General features: G+C 40.2%; 1 protein-coding gene across 1 annotated transcript in view; it reads left to right on the top strand.

The window, feature by feature from the left end:
• The window catches only part of SLC25A13 (solute carrier family 25 member 13), a 182,814-nt gene that overhangs the window by 89,658 nt on the left and 74,279 nt on the right, over positions 1-18,877 (top strand). The window contains 5 exon segments of the mRNA XM_017849324.1: positions 7,449-7,458; positions 13,150-13,296; positions 15,068-15,206; positions 16,638-16,731; positions 16,940-17,024. Coding sequence (XP_017704813.1) covers positions 7,449-7,458; positions 13,150-13,296; positions 15,068-15,206; positions 16,638-16,731; positions 16,940-17,024 — 475 coding nt within the window.

The raw sequence follows: 18,877 nt of genomic DNA on the forward strand, positions 1-18,877 counted from the left end.
CAGGCAGGTATCCGCCTTTCTGCTCTAGGGCAGGACTCAGAAGCAGGCACCAGCTTCCTGGCTGATGCCAAGGCTGTGAAGGCAGATGCTTGGTTGCTTGAAATGTGAACGAGCTGCCACCATGCATGCTGCTACCTGTCACATCATGAGGAAGGGGAGCAGCTGTAGGGACAGCCAAAAAGTGCTTGTGATTTCAGGGAACCTGTGTGGCATGTAGAGACAGCACTCCTCTATTCCACTGAGGGTCCCGAGAAGGTAGCTCAGGTTGGTTCCAGCCAGCACATTACCTGTGCTTATGTATTGTGTATACATGTGTGTGATTGGTGGGGCAGTATAGTTCTCTGCATTTCCTTTTTTTTTTTTTTTTTTTTGTCATTTAATAAATGTTTTACTATATCTAAGCAAGTGTGAGTTTCTGAGAAACCACCATGTGGCTGTGAGGATCTTACCTGGGTCATGTGTTTATCTGTGTAGAGTCTGGACAGGTCCCCCACCCGCTAAGGTGTTGACAGTCCTGGGCATTGCTTACATGGTGAGCTGCTCTGTCCTTTTCTGTGCTTTGGTTGTAAAAGTCATAAAGTGGTGAATCAATTTGATATGATTTGAGCTAAACTTGACTGATTTGTACTTTGCAAGTAGTAAGTCAATTTGATATTATTTGAGCTAAACTTGACTGATCTAAACTTTGCATCTAGTAGCATCGAAGCAAGTGGCAGGGATACAAAGCCTCCTTCCTGTAGTCTTCTTCCTCATTGGAATGGAAAGATTTTGGCAGGGAGTGGGGTCGCATTTCTCTTACCCCATTATTTATACTGTTACATCTGTTGCTTGTATTTCTTAATGCGCAGTTAACTTCATCTCCATATAACTTCATGAATGATGGTACGTGTGAATGTGAATACAGTTTTATATGTGGGTATGTATGTGTATTTTAAAATAGTCTATAAACCTCTCCACGTATATCTACTCCCAGCTCCTAGAGCAAAGCTCTGATTTTATAGCTGCTAGATTTAAAATAGATTTTAATATTATTTGTATTTTAGAAAGTAATTTGGAGAAATTTTTCTATTCTATATCTGATGGAACTGCAGTTGATAAATAGTATTAACGGGCTGGGGGCAGTGGCTTACACCTGTAATCCCAGCACTTTGGGAAGACGAGGCAGGTGGATCACGAGGTCAGGAGTTTGAGAGTAGCCTGGCCAACATGGTGAAACCCCCCAAAATACAAAAAAAATTAGCTGGGCGTAGTGGCGTGTGCCTGTAATCCAAGCTGCTCGGGAGGCTGAGGCAGGAGAATCGCTGAACCCAGGAGCCAGAGGCTACAGTGAGCCGAGATCAGGCCCCTGCACTCAGGCCTGAATGACAGAGCAAGACTCCATCTCAAAAAATAAATAAATAAATAGTATTAACATAAAACTCGGTATTTTTTGTGTGTTGTGATTATTACTCATGTTGGGCAAACCATCCAATTCAGCAAATATTTGCTGAGCATGTTGGGTTGTCAAGAGAGGACTTGTGCACAGGGTTGAAAGGTGCAGAGACTGTAACTCTTGAGACACTCATAATTTGAAAATCTTATGAAATTGTATCTGGGTATATCCACCTGACAGTGTGAAAGGAGCAACTACAAGTAAGCATAAAATGTTTGCCCTATGAGTTTGTTGTTTTGTAGCAAAAACCCTTAAAGGTTTGTGGCATAAACCCTAATGACAGGTACTTAGATACTTTACCAACTTTTTTTTTCCTTTTTCTTTTCTTTTTTTTGTTTGAGACAGGGTCTCACTCTGTTACCCAGACTAGAGTGCAGTGGTGCATTAGCGCTCACTACAACTTTCAATGCCAGGGCTCAAGTGATCCATCCACCTTGGCCTCTGGAAGTGCTGGGGTTATAGGCATGAGCCTCGGTGCCCAGCCTGCTTTGCCAATTTTTTTTTTTTTTGGGTGAATGTCATAGGCGCTTGGGGGCACAGAGAGAAAGGTTTCTAAAACTTTTCTGCCAAATTATTGTGTAGTCAGTACTGAGTCACGTTCAAAAAAGTTACAATAACTAGCATCTGTATGATGTTTGTAATTTACAAAGTGCTTTTAAATATTCTGTTTCTGATAATAGCATCCTCCCAATACCCTAAAAGGTAATTATCATTATCACCTATTATTATATGCAAAAGAATGAACCTACTCTATGGTAAAATTTTGCATTTCCCAGTAATTTTCCAGGGAAATGGCCCGTAGCTTTCATTATGTTTCCAAAGAAGTATCCCAAAAAAGTGGTAAAGAGCAGCTGTTCTAGAGCTTAACTTCTGCAGTCAGATGACAGGTGTGTGAAGAATTCAAGAATACATTGGTATTCCTACTCTATTGCACTGTCTCCAGGCCTGAGGCTATAGATAGCTATTTTCTGTTCCTAGAAGTTACCATGCATTTGAATGGCAGTGCCCAGTCATGCATTGCTAAACATCTAGCATTCCTGACCTCTACCCATTAATTGCCAGATGTGATCATCAACAAGTTCTTAGTAGGGGTGCATTGTACTGTCATTTCCAGGATTTTTTGTTTGATACTGTTTTATAATCTTGGGTATTTATTTTACACGTAATTATTTTAATTTGATAACAGTCTACACATAGGAGTTTCCAGTGGTTCCAATCTCAGGATGGAAAAGTCTAGGATTACTACCAAATTCAGTATTTCTATTAACTACAACAACATTGTTATTAGCTACCTCTCATATAGCATTTTCCAGCTAAGAAAGTTCTTGTACTTGTATTAATATTTGTCCTTACAGTCACCTTAGGTGTTAAGCTAAGTAAGGCAGTTGGCATTGTTTCCCTATGAAAGCTGAGTTAACAGAAGCCTAAGGAAGTGTTCTGGATTTGTTCAAGATTAGACAGGTGGATTTGAAGTTGAAATTAATTTTTCTAAATCTCTGGCAGTTTTTTTCCCCAAATTTTAGTGTAAAATTATCTGAGGTGCTTACTTAAAAATGCAGAGTCCCAGGCCTCTCCACCCACTCCCCACCCAAGACTCAAATTTAGTAGTGCTGAATAGGGCCTACGAAGCTGCCTTTCCAATAAGCATCCTGAATTGCAATGCTTTGGATGGTTCAGGAAACACATTGTGGCAAACTTTGGACTAGGCAACCCCGAATGGGTAAAGGTAAACTTTCGGCTCTTTATCCTAAGACTAATGGGAAGCCTGTCGAGGCAAACCTTATCAGATTTGTGTTTCAGAAGGATCACTCTGCTATTGTGTGGTAAATCTAATGGAGAGGGACATGACCAAGGAGAGGGAGACCAGTTGGTTACCTTTTAACCCAAAAGTCAAACAACTGGTCTCGGTCGGATGGTAACAGTGATGGGCCAGAGTAAATGGAGTCAAGAGAACCTACAGGGATAGGCCAGACAAAGACTTCATGATTTAATGGGACGTGGACAGTCAAGGATTTGCAGAACTCAGTGTTGACTCCTGGGTTTTAGGCTAGGGCTAATAGGAGGATGGTGGTGTTTCATTGAAATAGGGAGCGTAGGAAGAAGAGGAGGTTTCAGGGAGGGGCTACAGAGTAGTGCTTTATATGTAAGAGCTGTTCACATGTATATTGGTGTATTGGCTCTACCGCCTCTTTTCAGTTCTTTGATGTTGAGATGATCTACTGTAGGAGCCCTACCTACAGCCCCTGTATACTTGGACTTTTTGAAGGAATTTTGTTCTGCATTTTATGTAGCTAGGAAATTTCTTCTGTTTCTAGGGGTCATCTGCCTATTGCTCTAAAAGCATCATCCAGAAATTTGCAAAGCTCTGAATTGGTGGAGAGGCCCGATTTTGAGGTTGCAGATTCCATTGGCTAGCCAAGAGACAGGATAGCTGACCTGAGAAGGAATGAGGCTAAAAATCCTATCTAATGTCTTCTCATCAGGTAGAGTTTAAGAATGAGGTTACCAGACCCAACAGAGAGCTCTAATCACAAGGGCGTGAGTATTTTATCATAATTTTATTCTGGTCCTCATTTTGCCAGAAGAGGATAATGAAACCCAAAGACATGAATTATAGTAAATAGAGCTAGGAATAGAACCTGGGGATCAAAGCTGTGTCTGGCATCCCAGACTGGTCATTCATATTAGTAAGGATCCTTGTCCTCACATCACGAGTCCTGTGGTAACCTGGTTGGATGGCAAAGAATACCCATGCTAGTAATGCAACTGAACAATTTTGGTTCTTTTTAAGAAATCAGATTAACCATTATTTTGGCTTCTTGGTCAGCACAGTGTAGAAGTCAGCCCAGTTCTTTTCTGTGTAACATGAACATTTTGGTTATTTAGATCCTGAGCCCTAGAGAGTAGAACTGTAGAAGCCTGCTGCTCCCAGGTGTTGGTAGTTGCCACATGTCCCTGTACAAGCCAGAGATTCGCTGCTGCTAGTCAGCTGTGGTCTTGGCTTTATACTCACCATCAGTTACAGTTTGCTACTCTATTTGTCATAACATCCTGGTATAAGGCGAAAATTTCAACACAAGAGACTATATATGTTAAAAACAAAATTGCTGCTACCTCCGCCCAACCACCACCAAACAAAACATACCTTCAACCATGGCAACCCCAATTTTCTAGCTTTAGAATTAATAAGCGATTTCATGTGTTCATAAAAAGTAATCCCTTGTAGTGGAACTGACTGAAGCCAAAATTCTTTACACATAAGTGGACAAATAACAAAGTCCTTGCTTAGATTTGAGTAATCTGAGCCATTTGCCCTCCCTTTTGTCCCCCAACTTGTCTTGTCTGTAGTAGTGAAAGTATCTAGACCATGAATTTTTTTTTCTTTTTCTTTTTTTTTTTTTTTTTTTGAGACAGAGTCTCACTCTGTCACCCAGGCTGGAGTGCAATGGCGTGATCTCGGCTCACTGCAACCTCCACCTCCCAGGTTCAAGCGATTTTCCTGCCTCAGCCTCTGGAGTAGCTGGGATTACAGGCTGCCCACCACCACGCCCAGCTAATTTTTTGTATTTTTAGTAGAGATGGCATTTCACCATGTTGGTCAGGCTGGTCTTGAATTCTTGACCTCAAGCAATCCATCAGCCTCGCCCTCCCAAAGTGCTGGGATTACAGGCGTGAGCCACAGTGCCCAGCCCGACCGTGTATTTTTAGTAGCCCAAGAACACAGTTGTATTTTCATTTTCACTAAGTGAATGCTTTTTATGTTGATTCTAAGTTGTATCAGGTGGGGGTCTGTGATGTAGCTTTGGTACTGTTTCATAAACACAGCATCGTTTGGTGTTCCCAAATGAACTAGTGAGTAGAGCACGTTATTGTTGTTTGCCTTCAACTCTTCCACTAGTTGAGATTCTGTTTTGTGTCCAAATGGAAGCCACTGCTAGTTTGGTGATGAGTAACTAGAGATGTGGTCACTTGGACAGTAAGATGCAGGATACATTCCAGCCACAGCACACACTTTCTACTCTCTGGGCGAAGGAAATCAGGATTCATTGTGCTGTTGTGTCTGTGGTGTTAGCTTGCTGTTTTGTTGAGCAGCCTGTTGTGCAGGCTTTTACAGTAACATCCTGGTAAAAATTAGCACTCTATACAGCATCTCCCCAGCTGTTACCCACTGTGAAGTTTAATGTTAAATCAGAAGAGCAAGGAAATTGAGATGGAAAAGCTCTGTATTTTTTTCTACCAAGGTGTTGCAGCGTATGCCAAGCCACATGTGACACTGCTTCCAAAGACCCTTTTAATTAAAGGTCCCACCCAGTGAACTGGGGATGAAATTTCACCCTCAACTCTGAAACTCTGACTGCATGGCCAAATGGGGGGTCAGGGGGAGGTGCAAATAGAACACAATTAAGAATGGTGACTACTTATCTCTCTACCTATTTTATTACTATGTTTCATTTTTACTTTGTTAAAAAATATGTGGATCTTCATTTTAATTAGAATGTTTTCTTCAAATTAGCATAGATTATGAAAACAAAGTGGATCTTTATATGCAAACTAGTATACAGGTACTGATATGTGATGTAATATGGAAATTGTTTGGACTAAATATGATATGGTATTTTTTAGGCAAATCGTCTTTATACATTTTTGTTTCCTGTTTTGATAATTAGCTGCATTTTGCCTAGAATTCTGCTATCACCATGTCTAAAAAGGAATTATTTTGAATAATTTCCTTATTAACTCTTTGCTTTTATTAATATTTTAGATTTTGTTATAATTTCAAAACCCAAAAATGCAAATTAACCTGGGTTCAAAAAATATATATATTTTTTGGTGTTTTTGGCTTTATAATATAAATCACCTGGATCTTCTGCTGGTTTTGAGGGGCTGGGTTTTTTGTTTTTTTATTGTTATTGCTGCTGTTGTTGTTGTTGTACCTGATAAATTGTTCTCAGGCTAAAGCACAAACTTGCATGTCTGAATAGAGATGGAGAGAATATTTTACCTTCAAAATATACCCACCTGAAAATTGGAGATTATTAAGGAAATGACAGGCCTGGGACTATTAGAAGCACGAATGTTAGACCTAAAGTGGTGTAACCCCTATATATGTTTATTCTGTACAACTAGCAATTTTGAAGAGTTTGATTTTTTTTTTTTCTACAGCAGTCTGAATCGGTGTGTTGAAGTAGTTGGAAACTGCTGCAATAAAAGCCTGTTCCATTAATCATCATGCACCAGAATAGAGGGAACAGAAAATAGTTCACTGGCACATATTAAAGACAAATTGGGCCTCCTTTCATGTACTTGAGTGGAACTGCCTTAGAGATAGCTGCAGAGCTCATGCTCTTAGACCTTCTGGCCTTAGGTGATAGGAAGGACCATTTGTCTTTAGTTGGTAACTGTCTTCGGCAGCAGCATTTAGTAAGCACCCATTGCCAGGTACTGTTCAGAGCTCTCTTTAGAGACACACTTCATTTTCTCAGCTCTCTGGATTTGCTACAAGGTTTCAGGCCCTCTGTCTTATTTTCTTACTCACTTATTTAGGTATCAGTTTGATTTTTGTTGTCTGCCTGCTCTTTGTATGCACTGTGGGATCTCACCTATTTCTACAATCATCTTTTTCTTCTTCTGGTTTTTGGTAGGCTCCCTCTGAAAGGAACAGGCAGTCTGTGTAGGTTAAGATCATGGCTCCAGAAGCTGACTGCCTGGATGCATATTCAGTTTCATCCTTGCCCGTGTCACCCTTGGCTCATTCTTACCTGATTTTTCTATCTTCAGAACAAGATGGTAGAACCACCTCGGTTGTGGAGAGGATTCAAAGAGATGAAGCAGGGAAAATGCAACAGTCCCTGGTACATAGCATGCACTTAATAACTTAGTAAACGTTCGCCTTGTGATGTTTTCTCTAAAATCCTGTTATCTAAATTTCCCAGATCTGTATTTCTACCTGTACCTCCAGCTTTCTTTTGTGTATCTCTTAACTTTTTGTTTATAACTGAAACTCACTTCACTCCAGGTTTTTCATCGTGGTCAACCACCTCATCTCTTTCCCCTTGAGTGTTTTCCTTTGCGGTAGAGTATCTTCCCCATCATTCAAAATGACGATTTTTGAGATATATCTTCCTTCATTTATATATTCAAGTCATCATCAAAATTTTCTTAAAATCTCTTTTCCTATTACCTGTCCAAAGCTAGTTATGGCCCTTACTTACGATTTTGCCTGAGGCAGCATAAATTAATAGTTAAGAATCTTAGTTTTAAAATCTGACATCCTTTGCTTTGAATCTTAACTCTTCCACTTCTTAGTTGTGTGACTTTAGGCTAGTTACCTGACTTCTCTGAACCTCAGATGCCTCTGTGTAAAATGATAATAATCATTACTTCACAGAATTATTGTGAGGCTTAAGTGAAATGCTGTCTTTGAAGTTCTTGGCATAGCCCCGGTGTATACTGAGTGTTGAAGCATTCTGCTGTTGTTATCCTCCATCGTGGCTGATGTTCATTTTTCTGTTCCTGTGGCTAGTTCAGAATGATTGAGCAGAACCACTGTTTCATATTGCAAGAGACTTTAGAGGGTTTTAAACCTTTCACCTAGACAAAAATCAAAGCCACCGTTTATTAAATGCCTGTCATGCATGACCTCTGGTTTTTACAACCCTGCACAGTAGGTGGTGGTGTGCCTATTCTGTAGAAGAAAATCTGAGGCTCTAAGATGCAAACAATGACCTGAGCTCTCCCGAGTAGCAGTGTCGTGACTTCTGTTTGCGCTGTACCCACGCCTGTTCCAGATTTCATATTGTCATCATAATGTATGGCTTCCATAACTCCCTCTATTAAAGATAAGGTAAAATTTTTGACATGTGTTCCTCAGCCTGTGGTTGAACACGTATTTCTGATGTCAGGGAACCTGCTACTTTTCAAGGTAGCCCATTTTACTGCAGAATAGTTCTATAGGTTAAAGACTTCTACTGTGTACTGTACTAAACTCTGACCCCTATAGCGTCTCTCCATTTTTTCAGAAGAAATAGCCAGCCTAATATTTTTTTACGTGATAGTCTTTTAACTTTTACATATATAAATATAATGCTTACTGCCCATATTGTTCTCTCCTCCTCTGCACAGACGACTTATTTACTTCTGATCCCCTTAATTTTAGAAATAAATATTATTTTGTATATGCTATATTTCATGCATACTAAAAGCTCTCTGTCTCTGTTTTATCCCTTCTGGGTTCAGATCTAGGAGCTGTCATTCTCTTGAGAAGCCATAGCATACAATTAGATTTTCATTAAATAGCTTTTGAGATGCAAACCAGAAGCTTCAATTTTAGGTCATTCTACCATGAGTAGTGAGCCTGGTCATTTATTTCAAAGACCACATATTTCTTTCATATTTATGGAGTAATCTATGTGTTAGCTCCCGTTGGCCTCTTGATTTAATTTTTTCCTCCTTTGTCTCTTGGGGCTGTGGGAAAGAGAGCAAAAAGTGAGTGAGGCCAGGAGAAGGCCTTTTAGATTTGGTTTCTCTCCTCCTTGGTCTCTGCTACTATTGGTGAAACAGTCCTGATGCTCTGGGTGTACTGAAGCCTTTGCCTTAATGGAAAACTTTAGGGAATTTTATTATTTTTCCACAAAAATAGGCAACAGTAAAATCTAGAGCATTAAATGCAAATTGAGTTTTTATCTTTCCACAGCTTTTAAGATTTCTTAGTGTCAAATTTATCTTTTAATCAAATTCCTGACAGTAGCTTTGTCTGAGGCTCCCCATGCAGTTAAGAGAAGTTATTAAGAGCATGGGTAGATTGGGGGCTGGGGGACAGAACTGCAGAGGCTTGAATTCCAGCTTTACTGCTTCCTGTCAGTGAGACTTTCATTTGTTCAACTGCTATAGTGAGGTTAATAATAATACCTACCATATAGGCTTGCAGTAAGCATTCCATGAATTGATTCCTGTAAAATGCTTTATAGCAGTGCCTGCTGCATAATACATGCTCGCTAACTGCTATTGCTTGGTTGTCGTATTGATTGAGGTCATGGTTTCATTTCTTCACCTGGAAGAAGAAACAGTCACGACATAAACAGATGATCTTCAGAAAGCAACCCACGTCTTCAGAAAGCTGCTTTTAAAGTTGGAGAGCCACCTAACTGCATGTTTTCACTCTGTCCTACTATTTAGAGAACTACATAGATCTAGCATTTTGTTCTCTGTGGAACTTATAACGCCCCCAATCTTTAAGAGCTGTTGGAAATGTAATCTCAAGCTGTTCATCATCAGGCTTAAAATGACTTTCTTATTCCAGCTTGCGGGGTCCCTGCTCGTAGATGTTTAATCATGGAAGCGTGGGCACAGGATGTGCTTTGACACTGTCCTCATCACAGGTGCATCCCCTGTCCTGCTACTTGAGCACCAGCCCCCACCTTGGCATCCATTCCCAATCTGGAATTCTGGACAGGCTGGTCTTAGCACTGTGACTTCCTGCTTTCTGAGCAGATGGAGTTGCCAGAGAAAGTGATGCCATTTTTGGTATAATTGTCTGAGGATCCCTAAGATGTTGAGTTATAAACTAGGGAAAATGGTAAATCGCTGGACATACCTTCTGCTATTGTTGAGAGTAATCTTGGCTAATGCAAGCTTTAGCAATGGGTCTGGTAATTCAAAGAAGACTGTTCATTTACTTTCCATTGAATACATACTGTGGTCATTTTTCACTACAGGGTGTTTAACGGTTGGTTTCTTCTTTATTCCTGAATTGGAAGTACTCATATGGAGAACCTCCCTTTGTTCAATAGCTCATGATTTGTTCATTCAGTTGGTTTTACACAATACTTTTCACTGATGAGTATGCCTGTCATTTATTGAGTACCTGCTATATATCTAAAGTATTCTGCTGAGCTGCATATATAAATGTAAATAGATGTTTACGGACTTCAACAGGATATACTGTCTTTTCCTTGGTAAGGTAGGTGTAAAGGCAGGAATGTGAATAACTGATTATGATGTAAGATCAAATAAGACAAGTCTTATAATTGGTATTCAGAGAGGGGGCCTCGGAAGGGACATCAGTTATTTCTAGTTATAAGGCCTGGTTATATTTGCCTAAGTGGTACCATTTGAGCTAAGCTTAAAGGAAGTGGCAGGATTTCAGGAGCTGGAGAAAGGGGCCGCAGTCTACACTAGGTGGAAGGAACAATGTGAGCAAAAGCCCAGGTGTGTGGCAGGTCTAGCAGGGGTGGGCATGGGTGGTAGGAGATGAGGCTAAGAGTAGTTCCTCTGGGGACTTGTATGCCTTACTTCAGAGAAGGGTCTGTATGATGAAAGGTCATTGGAGATTTCCATAGAGGGAGAGGGAGGTCAGGTCTTTAATTCTGAAAAGCAACTTTTGATGTGTGCATGGTAGACCACAGAGGTCCAGACTGCAAGCCCAAGTTCCAGACTGACAGTCAGAACCACTGACTGTCAGTGATAATGTAGGTGAGGTCTGAGGAAGGCCTGAACAATAGCATCAGGAACAAAAAGGAAAAGGTACATTTGGGCAAACTTTCAAAGGCCTAAGGGACAGAATTTGGTAACTGCTTTACTCTGAGAGAAAGGAAGCTTGAACAATTCAGAATGACAGCTTTCTAGGTGAGGTGGCCGATAAAACTACGTGCCTAATAGTTAAGCTGTGAACATAGAAGAGAAACCAGGATTGAGCACTGGGTTGGAGGATCTACAATAGGGGGTTAGTGATGTGTCATTCTACGTCCTTTACACGATACCCACTTGGATATATTCTCTAAACAGAAATTCTGGTCCAGCAGAAAGGAGTGAGATTTGAATATGGGAGTTAAGCCTTACTTAGTTTTTAAGAAATCCTTGAGGGCTTAAGGGAGAGAACACTCTGTCTAGGAGAGTAGAGTGAGAAGATGTGAGGACAGAGGGCCGACAGATGCTTCCCATTTAAGGAGCCAGTGGTGGAGGCTCTGGAAAGACTGGGATCCCAGAAGAGAGCTTCAGCTGAGACAGGCTGGTTCGAAACTAGCAGATGGCTACAAATGAGGAGATTCTTTTAAGTGGATAAGAACTCTGATTCTTACTATTAAATGTCTTGTCTTTAAAATTTTTTAATGTAGACATTTTCAAACTGCAAAAGTAGAAGACTATAGTGACCCATCATGCAACTGTTATTTGGCTTCCATTATTGCAAATGTCATATTTCTTCTTTCATCTCCCTGCCTTTCTGGGGAAAGAAAGGAAGATGGAGTACTTTAAAGCAGTACCAGACTCAAGTTGTTTCCCTTACACTTTAGTTTTCCTCAAATTCATAAGGACAATTATTTTTTACATAACTTGAATAAATATGATGTCATTATCTCACTAAAGTTAAAAATTATTTCCTTAATGTCATCTAAAAAACCTCCATTTTATTCAAATAATTTGAAGTTTTTGAGAGCCGTATTGGTGTTCCCTCTTTTTTTTTTTTTTTTTGAGACAAGGTTTCACTCTGTCACCCAGGCTGGAGTGTGGTGGCATGATCTCAGCTCACTGCAACCTCCTCCTCCCCAGGCTCAGGTTATCCTCCCACCCCATTCTCCCAAGTAGCTGGAACTACAGGCATGCACCTCCATGCCTGGCTAATTTTTTTATTTTTTGTAGAGATGAGGTTTTGCCGTGTGGCCCAGGCTGGCCTGGAACTCCTAGGCTCAAGTGATCCATCCACCTCAGCCTCCCCAAGCGTTGGGATTACAGACATGAGCTACTGTGTCTGGCCGATGTTACTTTTCAATTGCATAGAAGTTAGCTGTCACTCCAAGGGCCCATTTGGGAAATGGGCAGAGTGTTGTGAGGAAGATAATATGCTCTCTGCAGGAAGAATGCTCCTCCCATATGGTGCACAATGAGTTTTGATGGGAGGCTATGTTTTCTTTTGTGTACACACTTATCCCCTGGGAATAGCAACAGAGCTCTGTGATTGGATGTTCTGTCTTTAGATAATTTTAATTAAACATATGCAATGATACCACGACAGATTTACTTCCCCTAATCCACATACCATCCAACTACTTGGAGCAGTAGTCCTTAACCAAGACATATGGCTCTATCTAGAGACATTTTTGATTGTTATGACCTTGGAGGGAAGGGGCTACTTATCTCTAGTGGGAAGAGAATAGGGGTTCACATGACAGCCCTCCCATAATAAAGACTTACCCTGTCTAAAATGCCAATAATGCCAAGGCTGAGAAACCCTGTGTTGGAGAAATAGCAGAGAAGAACCACCACTCTTTTCTGTCTATTGTTACATCACGTGTTTGTGTATCAGGTTGCAGTTAAGAACTTTTCTCTTTTCTTTGGAGATAAGTTAAAGTTCCTGGCAGTGTTTTTCCTTAGATCATCTGCATCACCTAAGCTGGGTTGGGCCAGATCTTTGAACCTTCCAAACTTTATTCCGGTTTTCATTTTCTTTGTATTCATGGACTCTAGAGAGCATGGAAGTGATTGGGTTTCTTTGGGTAGCAGAGTCAAGTGGAGTGCACTTTCTCAAGACATGTTCATTGGTCTGAGCAAAGTTCTTTCTCTTGGAAGGAGACAGTAGCTTGGGGGTGCTATTAGGCAGATGGGGGCTTGTTAGATCAAGATGTAATCTCTATTTCTTCAGTCTGATTTTAAAATGAACTGTCATTTGTAGTAATTATTAAATGAGAAGCATAAATTAAGTATTTTACTTTCTTTATTTGTAGGAAATACAACTGGAGCATGCAAAGCAAGCCTTTGTGCAACGGGACAATGCTAGGACTGGGAGAGTCACAGCCATTGACTTCCGAGACATCATGGTCACCATCCGCCCCCATGTCTTGACTCCTTTTGTAGAAGAATGTCTAGTAGCTGTAAGTCGTAACTTGCCCTAATGAAGTGGTTTAACTCAGTAAATAAGGAATTATAAAAACAATTCTATAAGTTATGTAGTATTTTTTTCTCTTGCAAACACTAACATTTTAATGTGATCACATACGTTACTAAACTCAGAGTGTGTTTTGGCTAGTTTTGGTTGGCAGGTTAATTTGTTGTCTGGGTAATATGGAATATCTTCGAGAAATATATTAACTGGTTAAAGATAAAAGGAAAAACATTTGCGATCTCTTAATTTTGCTTTAGATTTTGAAGTATATCAAGTGCCTATTTTTGCCAATCTTCTTAGATGCTCTAAGGAAAAAAAAAAAAAGTCGTGCACATGTATATCATTTGTTAGAGTAGTTAGCATAACAGAAACTCTAAACCTTAGATTCCCTTTCACCATGTATGTGTTGAGGCCACAAAGGTACATGTGACAGCAGAGCCCTGCAGTTGTGTTTCATGGAGCCTCCCTCCCCGCCCCGGTGTCAGCTGCTGTCCTTCCCTCATGGGCCCTGGGGAGTCCTGCAACATTCTGTAGTGGTGGTGGTTCTTAAGCCCTACTCATGGAGCACCAGAATCACCATTAAAAACTATTAGAACTACAGATTCTGAGATCTCTTCTAGGCCTATCATATACCATCTATAGACAATGAGGTCTTAGAATCTAATTTTGTAAAGCTTCTGGGTGATTTGGTAATAAGTCAGTTTTAGGACCAGTACCCAGTGGTAACTGTCCTTTTGTTAATCCCAGGGAGAAGACTGTTTTCACCATCATGTGGGTTTCCCACAGTGCTTACCATAGGCAGGAACTCAGAGTAGCCTTTCAGTTTCCTGTCTTCCCCCGAGTGCTTAGTTCTGGAGACATGACATTCCGACAAGGCCTTTTCCATTCTGGCACTGTGTTAATCTAACTCCTTGTCTTGGGCACCCCCTTCTCTGCTCCATACTAAACCTTCATGTCAGCTATTTTAAATGATTACTAAGTGAAGATTTATGTGGTTGTTACCTTATAAAGAAGTGCTTTCCTAATAAAAATATTTTGCCTTGTTAGGGAAGGATAGAATTTGAAACTCCAAACTGAAGTCTGATTCATAATGGACATTCTGTCTGTTTCCCTTGTCCCTTGTGAAGAAATATGGTTTCTTAAAAATTCTGATTATCAGAATTTTTACTAGTCTTAAACCCGCATGAAAGTATATGGCATCTCGTAATTTTACCATAATATGCTTGTTTGCTAGAAATCCCACCAATGTAAAGTCTGTACCTAAATGATTATTTATTACTGGTTATAAGTAACTTGACAAGTCTTGATATTAATGTTAGATTGACCACTTTTCATAGTATGTTTGCATTGATATAATACAGTTTTTCATGCATAAGCACACACGTGTGTGCATATGTACTTATAGTTTTGCATGTTTAAGTCTTTAAGATTTGCTCATTAGATGAAATAAACCAACTTATAAAACATTTCCAATTGAAATTTGAACTCTAAATTACTACTAGTCCTGTTATAATCCTACACATGTATTTATTTAGTTTTCTAGGATTGTGTATGGAGAATACAAGTTCTGGTCGTGATTAGTTGCAGTTACTTCTAAAATCATTTATAGCTTTTTTTAATGCTAAAGAAAATACTTGTAGTCATTTCTTCTTGTACATGCATTTTGATTACTTTCAAACTAGTATTAGATGTGTGTACTTCTGAATCATCTATAAATCTTTTGTATATTTTTCTTCTCTTTTGTTTTCAATTTATTTGAGGCTGCTGGAGGTACCACATCCCATCAAGTTAGTTTCTCCTATTTTAATGGATTTAATTCGCTCCTTAACAACATGGAACTCATTAGAAAGATCTACAGCACTCTGGCTGGCAACAGGAAAGATGTCGAAGTGACTAAGGGTGAGTGAGAATATAGCTGAATTCTTGCCTGCAAGTATCGTGGTGTATTATTAGGGTGAAGAAGGCAACTAGTACTTTATGATTTTTCTGTCCCATTGACACATATTAACCTTATGATAACATGTGGTTTTCATCCTTTGATCAGACAAACAAAAGCAAACAAAACAATCTTCACCAAGTTTTAAAGAAACTGGGCCTGGCATGGTGACTACACCTGAAATCCCAGCACTTTGGGAGGCCGAGGTGGGTGGATCACCTGAGATCAGGAGTTTGAGACCAGCCTGGCCAACAGGGTGAAACCCTGTCTCTACTAAAAATACAAACATTAGCTGGGTGTGGTGGCATGTACCTGTAATCCCAGCCACTCGGGAGGCTGAGGCAGGAGAATCGCTTGAACCTGGGAGGCTAAGGTTGCAGTGAGCCAAGATCACATCACTGCACTCCAGCCTGGGCAATAAGAGCAAAATGCTGTCTCAAAAATAAATAAAGAAAGAAACTGAAGACATCCTTTGAATAAGGAAAACATGTAAAGTTTCTTAAATATTTTCAAATCTTTCTGCAACTTAAGCTAAATTGGCAGCCTCTAAGGAAGCCTTCAGATGTGTATGAGAAATTCCATGAAGTTGTATTGGTGACAGTGTAAGTTGATCTGTAAGCTTGAAACAGGATATTATCAGTATTGTAATGGGATTTAAAAAAAAGTCAGAGCCAGCACGGTGGTTCATGCTTATAATCCCAGCACTTTGGGAGGCCAAGGCGGGTGGATCATGAGGTCAGGAGATCGAGACCATCCTGGCTAACACAGTGAAACCCCATCTCTACTAAAAAATATATATTAAGACAATTAGCAGGGCATGGTGGCACACGCCTGTAGTCCCAGCTCCTTGGGAGGCTGAGGCAGGGGAATCGCTTGAACCCAGGAGCCGGAGGTTGCAGTGAACTGAGATCTCACCAATGCACTCCAGCCTGGGCAACAGAGCAAGACTCTATCTAAAAAAAAAAAAAAAAAAAAAAGAAAAGAAATCGGAATTCCCTTAGGAATTCCACAGCTTCATTAATATAACCTCTTAAATTAATATAAATAATAATCCTAATTTAACCAGTTAATTAGGTTAATATAACCTCCCCTCCTGGGACCTATGCTTGTGAAGTTTCATATATGATTCCTTATTTTCCCTGATTGGCGATTTGAATAACATCAGATGACACCAAGCTTTTAAGCTATGTGTTCAAGAACATATTCTGCACACTCTTTCCAAATGAATGCAAGAACTGCAAAAATTCTTACCTTATTTGGATTGACTTGAATTCTACAATTGATGGTGATAATAAAATTTTGTGATGTTCACTCATTCCAGTGCCTTGAGTTAATGCTGAATTTAGTGGCTATTTCTTCTTGAATCTTTCCCTTTTAATTTTTCTTCCATATAGAGGAGTTTGTTCTGGCAGCTCAGAAATTTGGTCAGGTTACACCCATGGAAGTTGACATCTTGTTTCGGTTAGCAGATTTATATGAGCCAAGGGGGTAAGTTGGCTTTTTTTTTTTTTGAATTAGCTTAATAAAAGGAGGTTAGGAGGTGGGGTAAGAGGAGGGCAGCATTCAGGATAAAAGAAGCCAAACTGAAGGCTATATTTTAAATATGGGAAATGAAAAAAGGAATGTTTTTAAATTGTATAATGTAAATTGTAATAAATTGGTATATTTGTTCCTTGTGTTTGTTTTTCCCCTACAGACGTATGACCTTAGCAGACATTGAACGGATTGCTCCTCTGGAAGAGGGAACTCTGCCCTTTAACCTGGCTGAGGCCCAGAGGCAGGTGAGCAAAGAGGAGCAAACTTGCATTCTGGTGTTTCCCTAGCAGGATACCCCAGCTCTGTTCCACTTGCAGTTGCCTTTATGACATTGGTATCTGACTTAACCATTTTTCTGTTTTGCACCAAAAATCTAAATAAATTTTAAAGGCTGTAAAGAGAAATTCCTTAGAAATGGTGTGATAAACAGGTATTTGGCATTTGTTCATTTCTTGCTAAGGTGGAGTGATTTCCTAACTGCACCAGAAGCCTAACGCTCTGAAAACGTGAAGGAGGTCTTTTCTCCTTCCTTCTTGAAGTCTCATGTTGAGAGATGTAACGAAGGAATCCCGTGTTGGTGTCACTGTGCCTGTCAGCAGCTGCACATTGCTAAATGAAAGCCGTCTTTGCTCTGTGGAGCAGCCCTTCATCAGTGCATCGTCTAACTGCCATGCCTTCCGTTTCTCTGAATATCAAAATGAGATAATTTTGTTTAGTCTGGAGTTACAGTTTAAAGGCTTTAAGACCTATTTTCTCTGTGAAAGGATTCGTAAGTTATGTGGAAACAATTTTAGGAATGTTAAATTTTATTTTATGGTTAACAGAACCCAATCTCTTGAAGTTGTGGGAGTCAGAAACTTAAGACATGGAACCTCCTCCTTTAACTTTTGTCCAGCTTTCTGTGGATCAGGATTAGAGAAGAAAAGCCTTCATAGCACGTGTTGTGCTTACATGGTGTTTGTAAAACAAATCCACTCACAGGCGAGTGTCGTTTTTAGAAAAATATCTCCTTTTAGGCAGAGCCGTCTCTGAATCCTGTGAGACTTCACAGTTTCTGGCGTGGACCTCTGGGTTTGTACAGAGACGCCAGTGTGACCACAATGGGTTGATGCGGGCTACACTTTTAGGACTGTCAGGCCTTGAGCCAGGACCCCCTCCTTTTAGCTCTTTCCCACCCAAATGCAGTGGTGAGTTTTGTGTGCAGCATGCAAGTCAAAGTAGTGGGTGTGTGCTCAGTAAATTCTAACAAGCACCTCTGGAAAACCAGCTGGCCTTGCTTAAAAGAGGAAGCCGATTTCTCTGAGTGCAGGAGAAAGAACTGTATAATCACATGCAGAGGTGGAAGCAACACTGCTCTCTCTCCTTTCCCTTTGATTTTTAACACTGCTTAGGAGATGATTATCTCTTCGTCTGTATGCCACCAGCTATTGTAGAAATTTGGGGATTAAGAGAAGCAGAGAAGTTTTTTTTAGATCCCTCCTACTCTTCAGCTGGCAGAGGCTTCCCACTATTTTTCCTTTATGCTCTTTGCAGCTTTTGAGAGTTTATGATGGGTGCTTGTTGATACTGGCCGTGAAGGGGTTAGACCAGATTGATGAGATTTACAGCAGGAAATGATTGGCTGCTGCTTAGAGGTTTAAAGCAATTCACAATGGTCTTACCTGGAATAGGCTTTTTACTACATGAACCCTAGTGGGCCTGACAAATTCAAGCAAGGGAGGTCATCCACCTGTGGGCACAGCACTGCCTGTCCAGCACTGTGCAGCGCTTGTAGCGTTTATCCTGGATAGAGGGGTGAAGGAGCAGAGTTTTGTCTCATTTCAAGAACATGCTACAGTTCTGGCTTTGGAAAACTTAAGTAAAAGGCTAGGATTTCATTTGTCTTTTAGGAGAGAAATTAATGGTGGTAGTAGGTCCCTTCTGCCCTCCCTCTATAATTTTCAGAGTATTTTCACTCATTATTTTGATGCCAGAACATTTCTAAGTATTGCGTATTTATATCCGTGTAAATAAAATATTGCTTCTCTTTTGGATGCGTCTGTCAAAATGAAGGTACTATTGATTTCCATCTATATAGGGCTAGAATTGGAAACAACTC

This window comes from Rhinopithecus bieti, unplaced genomic scaffold (assembly GCF_001698545.2).
Source record: "Rhinopithecus bieti isolate Rb0 unplaced genomic scaffold, ASM169854v2 scaffold_31127, whole genome shotgun sequence".
NCBI lineage: Eukaryota > Metazoa > Chordata > Mammalia > Primates > Cercopithecidae > Rhinopithecus > Rhinopithecus bieti.